The following is a 12037-nucleotide window of genomic DNA, read 5'->3' as shown; positions in this document are numbered from 1 at the left end:
TGGGATAGAGAAAAGGATGGGAAATATGCAGGGTATAATTAGGAAAAACTCCTAGCCCTATCAATAACCAAGTTCTCCTCATACATAACTCTCCTATTCCATCCCTAATTCTACCTTGTCCCCTCCTCTGCTCTCTGTCAGATCTGGATCAACAGCCCTCACAGTGCCAGTGGCTACTATGCCATCTATGGAGAGGAGAGCCTGCAGGCCGACCACTTCAACACCAAGCTGAGCTTCGGAGATCCCACGACCCTGTGGGCCAGGACTGGCTACCTGGGCTTCGTCAAGAGGACTGAGCTACTGGATGCCGCTGGGGGTCAGTGGCTGGGCCTGGTCAGGGCTATGTAGGCTAACGCTAATGGCTAACATGAAAAGGGATGGCTATGGATGCTATTGTTCTTATTTTGTGTTTTTTTTTGTCTGTTTTTTTTGGTTTTGCAATACTAAAACACAAACATACAAACGCCAGCATACAAACACACAAACATCACCCTGCCCAGTCCCACCTGCCCAGTCCCACCTGCCCACACCCCCATCCATCTCCAGCGCACCTATCACTCTCTGCTACATGGCCTCAAGAGGCACCATTTTTATTTCTCTTCATCGCCTACACACTTTTAACATTTAGATAATAAAGTGTTTGACCTTTCCATTGTGTTAACGATGGAGGATTGGTTGATTTTCCAGTTTTAAAGTATATGTTTTTCAAGTTGATTGACGAGAAAAGTATTGTCCAACCCATCACTGCACCCTCATAAGCCATGTCTTATAAATATACAGACAGACGGATTAAAAGTAAATGTACATTGTAATACTTTTGGACTTAATAGCATTCCCAGAAGGCATGGATTATTGAGTCATTGTTAGTTTTACACTTCAGACATTTATATTTATTAGGGATCAAATCACATTTTATTTGTCACATTTTATTTGTCACATGCGCTGAATACAACAGGTAGACCTTACAGTCAAATGCTTACTTTTTAAGCCCTTAACCAACAATTCAGTTTTAAGAAAATACAAAAAAAAACCACATTACATAAAAAACAGGACATCATATAACATCCCTACACCACCACATATCCACAACACAAAATGTTCAATACCATCATACAAAAATATCATAATGCTTGCGTATGCATGTGTCTGTACCTTTTGTGTTTGTCTCTTCACAGTCCCCGCTGTTCCATAAGGTGTATTTTTAAATCTGATTCTACTGCTTGCATCAGTTACTTGATGTGGAATAGAGTTCCATATAGTCATGGCTCTATGTAGTACTGTGTGCCTCCTATAGTCTGTTCTGGACTTGAGTATTGTGAAGAGACCTCTGGTGGCATGTCTTGTGGGGTATGCATGAGTGTCCGAGCTGTGTGCTAGTATTTTAAACAGACAGATAGGTACATTCAGCTTGTCAACACCTCTTACAAAAACAAAAAAACACTTTGAGCCATGAGAGATTGACATACATGCCATTAATGTTAGCTCTCCGTGTACTTTTAAGAGCCAGCCGTGCTGCCCTGTTCTGAGCCAACTACAATTTTCCCAAGTCCCTCTTTGTGACACCTGACCACACTACTGAACAGTAGTCTAGGTGTGACAAAACTAGGGCCTGTAGGACCTGCCTTGTTGATAGTGTTGTTAAGAATGCAGTGTAGCGCTTTATTATGTACAGACTTCTCCCCATTTTAGCTACTGTTGTATCAATATGTTTTGACCATGACAGTTTACAATCCTTGGTAACTCCAAGCAGTTTAGTCACCTCAACTTGATCAATTTCCACATATTTCATTATGAGACGTAGTTGAGGTTTAGGGTTTAGTGAATAATTTGTCCCAAATAAACTTTTCAGCAAACTTAACATGTGTAAATAAGTGTATGAACATAACAAGATTCAACAACTGAGACATAAACTGAACAAGTTCCATAGACATGTGACTAACAGAAATTGAATGTGTCCCTGAAGAAGGGGGGGGGGGGGGTCAAAATCAAAAGTAATTGTCATTATCTGGTGTGGCCACCAGCTGCATTAAGTACTGCAGTGCATCTCCTCCTCATGGACTGCACCAGATTTGCCAGTTCTTGCTGTGAGATGTTACCCCACTCTTCCACCAAGGCACCTGCAAGTTCCCGGACATTTCTGGGGGGAATGGCCCTAGCCCTCACCCTCCGATCCAACAGGTCCCAGACGTGCTCAATGGGATTGAGATCTGGGCTCTTCGCTGGCCATGGCAGAACACTGACATTCCTGTCTTGTAGGAAATCACGCACAGAACGAGCAGTATGGCTGGTGGCATTGTCATGCTGGAGGGTCATGTCAGGATGAGCCTGCAGGAAGGGTACCACATGAGGGAGGAGGATGTCTTCACTGTAACGCACAGCGTTGAGATTGCCTGCAATGAAAACAAGCTCAGTCCGATGATGCTGTGACACACCGCCCCAGACTATGACGGAAACTCCACCTCCAAATCGATCCCGCTCCAGAGTACAGATCTCGGTGTAACGCTCATTCTTTCGACAATAAACGTGAATCTGACCATCACCCGTGGTGAGACACATCCGCGACTCATCAGTGAAAAGCACTTTTTGCCAGTCCTGTCTGGTCCAGCGACGGTGGGTTTGTGCCCATAGGCGACATTGTTGCCGGTGATGTCTGGTGAGGACCTGCCTTACAACAGGCCTACAAGCACTCAGTCCAGCCTCTCTCAGCCTATTGCGGACAGTCTGAGCACTGATGGAGGGATTGTGCGTTCCTGGTGTAACTCGGACAGTTGTTGTTGCCATCCTGTACCTGTCCCGCAGGTGTGCTGTTCGAATGTACCGATCCTGTGCAGGTGTTGTTACACGTGGCCTGCCACTGCGAGGACGATCAGCTGTCCATCCTGTCTCCCTGTAGCGTTGTCTTAGGCGTCACACAGTACGGACATTGCAATTAATTTCCCTGGCCACATCTGCAGTCGTCATGCCTCCTTGCAGCATGCCTAAGGCACGTTCACGCAGATGAGCAGGGACCCTGGGCATCTTTCTTTTGGTGTTTTTCAGAGTCAGTAGAAAGGCCTCTTTAGAGTCCTAAGTTTTCATAACTGTGACCTTAATTGCCTACCATCTGTAAGCTGTTAGTGTCTTAACGACCGTTCCACAGGTGCATGTTCATTAATTGTTTATGGTTCATTGAACAAGCATGGGAAACAGTGTTTAATCTCTTTACAATGAAGATCTGAAGTTATTTGGATTTTTACGAATTATCTTTGAAAGACAGGGTCCTGAAAAAGGGCTGTTTCTTTTTTTGCTGAGTTTGTGTTGCCACCCTAGGGTCACGCACTACTCCTAAAGCAAATTTAGGTCACAGTTATGAAAACTTAGGACACTAAAGAGGCCTTTCTGTGTAACTTGTTCAGTTTATGTCTCAGTTGTTGAATCTTGTTATGTTCATACAAATATTTACACGTTAAGTTTGCTGAAAATAAACGCAGTTTACAGTGAGAGGACGTCTCTTTTTTTGCTGAGTTTATGAATATCCTTTTCTGACTCAAATAGGATTTCCTCAAGATTGCTCTGATTTTCAAAAGATTTCAAATATAAATTTTGTGATACGAAACTTTTAAGTTGCATGTATTTAAAAATATCTACATTGGTCAGTCCAAAATTGCTTTTCAATTCTGTCGTGGAAATAAATGTATTTCCTATTACCAAGTTTTCCATGGCGACCAAGTTATCAGTGAATTCTGAAACACTATCCAAGGATTGTTCCATAGGGTTGTGTTTTTACAGAGTGATATTGGTTCTTGTAGAATCAGTTTCATTTTCTTTCATATTGTTGTTAATGTCCAAAGCTTTATCCTTTGAAAATAGACACGTGAAAAGATTCTGGGGATGAGCATGTGCATCTTCATTATGTACCCATTGTTCCTCCTTTGTGCATTTAACTATATGTCACAAGTAAATGCCTTGGGTAGTGAGATGATACAATTCCAAGTCTGGAAGGTTAAAACTACTGTCAGACTTAGAGAATGAAAAGGAAAGTTTTACATCTTCAAGTTTTATTTGCCAATATGAAGTCTGTTATGACCGAGTATACTTTTTAAAGAATGTCTTTGGTGGGGTAATTGGTATTACTGAGAATAAATATAAAAACTTTAGGAGCCATGCCTGTCAAGACTCAAGAGAAGATCCAGATGCAGACAGTTTTAAAGTAACAAAAGTTTATTACAAAAACATGGGGGCAGGCAAACTACAGGTCAAGGGCCGGCAGAGGTCAGTAATCCAGGGTGGTGTGACAAGGTACAGAACGGCAGGCAGGCTCAGGGTCAGGGCAGGCAGAATGGTCAAAACCGGGAAAACTAGAGAAAGACAGGAGCACGGGGAAAACGCTGTTAGGCTTGACGAAACAAAATGAACTGGCAACAGACAGAGAACACGGGTATAAATACACTGGGGATAATGAGGAAGATGGGCGACACCTGGAGGGGGTGGAAACAAGCACAAAGACAGGTGAAACAGATCTGGGTGTGACACATGCAATTCTGAGGTTAATTCTACCTGTAAGAGTAATGGGAAGTTTGTTCCATTTAATAGATATGCTTTCAAATTGTTAAGTAATGGGATTAAGTTATATTTATATATTTGTTTTTTGTTGTCACTTAAGCATCCTACATGTTTATTTTTCATGGTCCACTTAAAGGATTGCTGTAGATAATGAGTATTCTTTTTATTTTTCCTATTGCCATTTATTTAGTTTTTTTTTGGTCAGGAATATCAGGATATTTAAGTTTAGTTCACATTAATGTTTACCAATACTGATACCTGTTACGTTTGCGTCCTGTCTAATTCTTTCTGCAAGCGGTTCAATTGCCAGTGCAAACAGGTGGGAGAGAGGACATCCCTGTCTTGTGCCCATTTATAATGCAATTTCATCAGATAATGTATTATTTGTGAATATTTTGGTTTTGGACATTTATATAATATTTTTATTACATTTATTATTTCAGCTGGAAAGTTTAAATCTTCCTACGTTTTTAATAGAAAAGGTCTTTCAAGACGGTAGAAAGCCTTTTCGGCATCAACAGACATTATTGATAAATCTATATCTAGTTTTTTTGCCTATTGTATAAAACTGAAACATGTATTTGTAAGTGTCTTTTTAATTAACCTTTTTTGATATGTATCAAGTCTGGTAAGACTTTTGCCATTCTGTTGCTTATAAGCTTGGTTGTTTTATTGTCACAATTTATTAAACTTATGGGTCTGTAATCAGCAGGGGTCTCTCCAGATTTTCCTGGTTTTAATATAACTGAAATAACTGTTTGAAACATGGAACTAGGAAGCACTGAATTGAGTAACATGTGTTGCTATGGATGCTAATGCTAATAGATAACATGAAAAGCGAGAAATAGGGATCCGATGAGGTCTAAATGAGCTATTCCACCATTCCCAGTATTCAATATTGTTTGCTCCTCTTTGTCTGTCTCCCTATCTGTGGTCAGATCGTCATGACGCCCTGTTTGTGGTGGGTTCCCTGGATGAGACTCTGGAGCTGAGGGGGCTGCGCTACCACCCTATCGACATCGAGACATCTGTGTCCCGGGCTCACCGCAGCATTGCAGAGAGGTCAGAACACGGGGGGTCCCAGGATACCTTACTATTGTCCATTTGGTTTGTCTGTTTTCATAATTGTGTGTGTGGGTGTACGTGTACGTGTGCTTGTACGTGCGCATGTATCTTAGTCTGACATTTGATTATAACCCCTTTCTCTCCTCTCGCTCTGTGTCCCCAATGCAGTGCGGTATTCACATGGACCAACCTACTGGTGGTGGTGGCTGAACTGAGTGGCTCAGAGCAGGATGCCCTGGACCTGGTGCCCCTGGTCACCAATGTGGTGCTGGAGGAGCACCACCTCATCGTGGGCGTGGTGGTCATCGTGGACCCGGGGGTCATACCCATCAATTCCAGGGGGGAGAAACAGCGCATGCACCTCCGGGACTCCTTCCTGGCTGATCAACTGGACCCCATCTATGTGGCCTATAATATGTGAAGGGCCAGGGGGCGGGCTGGTTATTGTATGATGGAAGAGATTCCGGCTGGTGGAAGAAAGTGGTTTGTACCAACCTACTCCACAGACAGACAATGCATATTGTACCAGAAGGTGCAGTAGGAGGTTGGCTGAACTTGACTGTACTGACCCTTGGGGAAACCACAGCTATTTTTGGGGTGCACGATGTTCAGATCTTAGGTCTTTTGCATTTCAGGTCTGTTGGATTTGAAGGGGGCACTCTTGTGTTTTGAGACGTACACTGTGTTAAAAAAAAAAAAATGCCACCCGGACAGAGTGAGTGTGTCTACACCAAACACAGCTGTTCAACTGGAACTGGACGGGAAGATAACTCTAATCTCGCCACACCCCCTACAACCCTCCTGCCAAATCAAACACCTCAACAGCCTGACTGGCCCTCTATTTGCACAGAGTGTCAAGGAGTATTAAGGTGCTGAAGTCAAACTTAACTCTCCCCACTCCTCCACAATCCAATCATCTGTGGGGTATTGTGAGGGGCCAATGAATGGGGAGTTCCTGTTTCTGGTGACATCATTTTCTGTGGTTGAGTGATGTGTACAAAATGCATCCATTATAACTGTTTCTCCTCCCAAAGCTTTCCAGGTCTTACCCAGTCCTTGTTTTCTTTTTCTTATCTTTGACTTATTCTAAATTGCCATATTTGTACTGTATTCACCACACATTCACAGAAACTCACACCGGTGCTTGCTTCACCCTGTAATTACCTCTTATCCGTGCACTTTGAGGCAGGGGGTTATGAAGGATGTGTGAAGGCATGTTAGAACACTAATGAACATATTAGCTAGACCAATCATCAGCTGTTGATTTAATTTATCCTGTCATCATGTACTGTACTTACATCACAGGTTTATTGCTTGAAGTTATACAAAGGCAAAATATGAAATGGAACACATTCTCACCTTTCTTGAATTAGGTTTACTTCCTGCCTTATAAAACTTTGCCCATACAATTTTTGTTTTTCTCCATTGCTGTTCTTCCAGTTCATAACTGTTTGTGTTATTGGGGTGAAAATCCTGATTGATATCCAAAGGGATGTTTTGAGTAGAAGCTAGAGGCCATTTACTGTACTGTACCCATCAAGACCTCTAGTTTCGATATACTGTATAGATATATATATTTTTTTTAAATGTGTGCATAAATGTGAGAGAAAAAAACTAAACTCATCCCTATCACGTGATGGTTGTCTGGAGAGCTAACATAGTTGTGAGCAGATGGTAGCGAAAGAATATTGTACATAAGAATTTAACACTAATCTTGCACTTTCTCCAAAAATGTTATATTTTTTCATGATCCAATTATGCACATTCCTCGTGTTCAAGGAGCATATTAATTGTGAGGAATACTTTTTGAGGAATCAGAGTTCTCTAGGGATTAGCAGAAAGGAACTAGCTAATAAGGTCAGGAGTTTCCCCAGGTCAGGTCCCATCAGGTCAGGTCCCAGGACCATGAAAACAACACCACCATGAATAAGGTTGTCAGGGATTTGTACGGTCAGGGATAACTACTGCCCCCAACCAGAGATTGCTTTGATGTTATGAGCTTGGGGAGAATGATTAAACCAATATAAATTGCTGTTGTTTTGTGTAAAAATAAAATAAGCTCTAACTTTTTTTCTATGAACCACTGATAAATGGGATTAGATGCAGGGCACTTTTCAGTGACTGTCCTAGGCTGAGTGATTTAAGAATGTGAGCGAGAGAATATGGCAATGCAACATTTTGCATACGAAAATGTCGCCAATTAGCATAATAGGACTGTAATATTTAATGTAATCAAACATTGGCCACTGTCATAGTGGCCAGGTTTGAAAATGGAGTCCTATTCAACTTTAAATCACTAGAACCTGTTTTTCCCCCTGTAAACTTAAATTTCTTTTGCAAACGTCAATATTTTATTAGCAAGTACAGATAGGCACAGTCCTGTGGATGAAAAAGGAGGACAACAGCCACGAGTTTAGCTTTTGTTATGTTCTTCTCCTCCCCACACACAATTTGTAGCACTCTGGGAAAAGGTTTCTCATTTACTCTAATCTTTAGAAGTTTTCACATTTATTACTATATTTTAGGCTCCTTTCCGTTATGTGCTCCTCAAAAAAAGTGTTTTCTTCTTGCAGTGGTATAGGAGTCCATGGTGAACTATTAATTTTCATTGTCTAACATGTAAATAGTATATTTTTTTATATATATATATATACACTACAGTTCAAAAGTTTTTGGTCTCTTAGCAATGTCCTTGCTTTTGAAAGAAAAGCACATTTTTTGTCCATTTAAAATAACATCAAATTGATCAGAAATACAGTGTAGACATTGTTAATGTTGTAAATGACTATTGTAGCTGGAAACGGCAGGTTTTTAATGGAATATCTACATAGGCGTACATAGGTCCATTATCAGCAACCATCACTTCTGTGTTCCAATGGCACGTTGTGTAGGCTAATCCCAAGTTTTTCATTTTAAAAGGCTGATTGATCATCAGAAAACCCTTTTGCAATTATGTTAGCACAGCTGAAAACTGTTGTTCTGATTAAAGAAGCAATAAAACTCTCCTTCTTTAGACTAGTTGAGTATCTGGAGCATCAGCATTTGTGGGTTCGATTACAGGCTCAAAATGGCCTGAATCTCATCAGTCTATTCTTGTTCTGAGAAATGAAGGCTATTCCATGCGAGAAATTGCCAAGAAACTGAATATCTCGTACAATGCTGTGTACTACTCCCTTCACAGCACAGTGCAAACTAGCTCTAACCAGAATAGAAAGAGGAGTGGGAGGCCCTGGTGCACAACTGAGCAAGAGGACAAGTACATTAGAGTGTCTAGTCGTCAACTGGCAGCTTCCTTAAATAGTACCCGCAAAACACCAGTCTCAACGTCAACATTGAAGAGGCGACTCCGGGATGCTGGCCTTCTAGGCAGAGTTGCAAAGAAAAAGCCATATCTCAGACTGGCAAATAAAAATAGAGGATTAAGATGGGCAAAAGAACACAGACACTGGAAAGAGGAGGATTGGGGAAAAAGTGTTATGGACAGACTAATCTAAGTTTGAGGTGTTCGGATCACAAAGAAGAACATTTGTGAGATGCAGAAAAAATGAAAAGATGCTGGACGATGGCTTGACGCCATCTGTCAAGCATGGTGGAGACAATGTGATAGTCTGGGGGTGCTTTGTTGGTGGTAAAGTGGGAGATTTGTACAGGGTAAAAAGGATCTTGAAGAATGAAGGCTATCAGTCCATTTTGCAACGCCATGCCATACCCTGTGAACGGCGCTTAATTGGAGCCAATTTCCTCCTACAACAGGACAATGACCCAAAGCACAGCTCCAAACTATGCAAGAACTATTTAGGGAAGAAGCAGTCAGCTGGTATTCTGTCAATAATGGAGTGACCAGCACAGTCACCGGATCTCAACCCTATTGAGTTGTTTTTCGAGCAGCTTGACCGTATGGTACGTAAAAAGTGCCCATCAAGCCAATCCAACTTGTGGGAGGTGCTTCAGGAAGCATGGAGTGAAATCTCTTCAGATTACCTAAAAAATATTGACAATTAGAATGCCAAAGGTCTGCTAGGCTGTAATTGCTGCAAATGGAGGATTCTTTGAGGAAAGCAAAGTTTGAAGGACACAATTATTATTTAAATTAAAAATCAATATTTATCATCTTGACTATATTTCCTATTCATTTTGCAACTAATTTCATGTATGTTTTCAATGAAAACAAGGACATTTCTAAGTGACCCCAAACTTTTGAACGGTATTGTATATATCTTAAATATGTGAGAAGTGTGAATGGGGTTGGTCTATATTTAACATTCAGTCATGTTTAACAACACTGCTTAAAAGCTTGAAAAGAAGATGCATTTTATTTTGTCATAATGTATGAATAAGAACACTGTGAAGATTGAACTAATTGCAGTACTGCACTGTACCAGAGATGTGTGAGTTAAACAATTGTCACCCTTGTGCTGTTCAATTACAATGTTTAGAGAGATGAGATGGTTGCCATATGATTTGAACCTATCCGTGCAGAAAAACAAAAGCAGTGACAAGTTATAGTGCCATATCCTGCCTTTAAATGTATGTTAAAAGTTCACCGTTGAATGTCTGCATGACTCAGAAACCAAGCAACGTTAGGCATCAGATTCAAGCAAAGTTAGGCATCAGATTCAAGCAACGTTAGGCATCAGATTCAAGCAAAGTTAGCATCAGATTTTTGGTTTTGGGAGACATTTCAAAGAACAATAGGGAAGGAAGGACTAGGTGGTCCCCTGGTGCAGTCTGTGAATAATACTTCCCATGTTTCGGATATTTGTCCCAGGACTTGCATGTCATTACTGCTAAGACTGCAAACATTAAGAAGAGTAAAAGGGGGGTTACTCAGTGCTGCAATCCATCTATGACAGGGAGGTCAATAAGGGCTTCCTCTTCTCTCTGCTCCTGCTCTCTCCAAAATAGTTTTTAACACTATGCAATCAATGGCCGTGCAGTTTAACCCCAATTCTTACACAGGCTGGGGGAAATGTATTTTGTAATAAATATACAAAGAACGAGGTCTTAAGTTTGCCCAGTGGTATTGTACTTATAGCACTGCACACATCTCTTTATCTGAGTTAAATCAATATTTTGTGTATGCACTCCTGGTATGCTGTGTATATACATTATTTGGTTAATAATAATAATAGAAAAAATGTCAATTAATTAAAAACAAGTATGTGATGTGGATGATCCAATCATGATGTAGTTGTAGTCTGGGGTAATTTAGCTCATATGATATATTTTAGAAATAAAGACTTGCTGATATTGTATTGTATTACCCTTTCACCATTATTTTCACTCATTTAGATTTGGCAGCAAATAATGATTTCAAGTGAATGTTTGGTGCATTGTTCAAGGACATTACTCATGGTTATGGGTGGGTGACCAGATTTGTTAAAGGTTCTGTCTAACATTTTGTTGATCATTTCAACTATTGAAATAATATTATACCCATTGGTTTTTGAAGAATACAACTAAGAAATACCTCAAATAGCTTAGTACTACTCTTACCTTATCATAACCAGTGTTTGACTTTGACTGAAATAGGTGCCTGCACTCATTTTTGTAGTTGGGTGCTGGAACTACATTCTTTTCCAGCAAATTTTCTATTAGAAGTTCCGGAACTCAAGCAGTCAAAATGTAAGGTGCCAGTACTCAGTTCCTGTGAACTCTGGCCCAAGTCAAGGACTGATCATAACCTAGAAAACACTGTTTGCAGGTACACTATATATATATATACAGAAGTATGAGGACGCCCCTTCAAATTAATGGATTCGGCTACTTCAGCCACACTCGTTGCTGACAAATGTATAAAATTGAGCACAGTGCCATGCAATCTCCATAGACAAACATTGCCAGTAGAGTGACCTTCACTGAAGAGCTCAGTGACTTTCAACATGGCACCGTCATAGGAATAGAAGGCCACCTTTCCAACAAGTCAGTTCATCAAATTCCTGCCCTTCTAGAACTGTAAGTGCTGTTATTGTAAAGTGGAAACGTCTAGGCGCAACAACGGCTCAGCTGCGAAATGGTAGACCAAACAAGCTCACAGCACGGGACAGCCGAGTGTTGTAGTGTGTAGAAATCGTCTGTCCTCGGTTGCAACACTCACTACCGAGTTCCAAACTGCCTCTGGAAGCAATGTCAGCACTCCTAGAACTGTTCATCAGGAACTTCATGAAATGGGTTTCCATGGCCGAGCAGCCGCACACAAGCCTAAGATCACCATGCGTAATGCCAAGCGTCGGCTGGAGTGGTATAAAGTTCACCGCCATTGGACTCTGGAGCAGTGGAAACGCATTCTCTGGAGTGATGAATCACACTTCACCATCTGGCCGTCCTACTGACAAATCTGGGTTTGGCGGATGACAGGAGAACGCTACCTGCTACCATGCATAGTGCCAACTGTAAAGTTTGGTGGAGGAGGAATAATGATCTGGGGCTG

The 12037-nt window shown here is 41.1% G+C and overlaps 1 protein-coding gene across 6 annotated transcripts in view; it reads left to right on the top strand.

Annotated features, from left to right (window-relative positions):
• LOC129815452 (disco-interacting protein 2 homolog B-A-like) overlaps nt 1-10860 on the top strand; it is an 84123-nt gene extending 73263 nt beyond the window's left edge. For all 6 annotated transcript variants that reach the window (XM_055869305.1, XM_055869302.1, XM_055869307.1 and 3 more), the window contains 3 exons: nt 142-316; nt 5481-5604; nt 5776-10860. In XM_055869305.1, the coding sequence (XP_055725280.1) occupies nt 142-316; nt 5481-5604; nt 5776-6028 (552 nt within the window). In that variant the 3' untranslated portion in view covers nt 6029-10860. The remainder of the gene's footprint in view (nt 1-141; nt 317-5480; nt 5605-5775) is intronic.
• The last annotated feature ends 1177 nt before the right edge of the window (nt 10861-12037 follow it).

This window comes from Salvelinus fontinalis, chromosome 18, assembly GCF_029448725.1.
Source record: "Salvelinus fontinalis isolate EN_2023a chromosome 18, ASM2944872v1, whole genome shotgun sequence".
Classification (NCBI taxonomy): Eukaryota; Metazoa; Chordata; class Actinopteri; order Salmoniformes; family Salmonidae; genus Salvelinus; species Salvelinus fontinalis.
The sequence above is the reverse complement of the archived record's forward strand: the minus strand, read 5'-3'. Positions and strand labels throughout refer to the sequence as shown.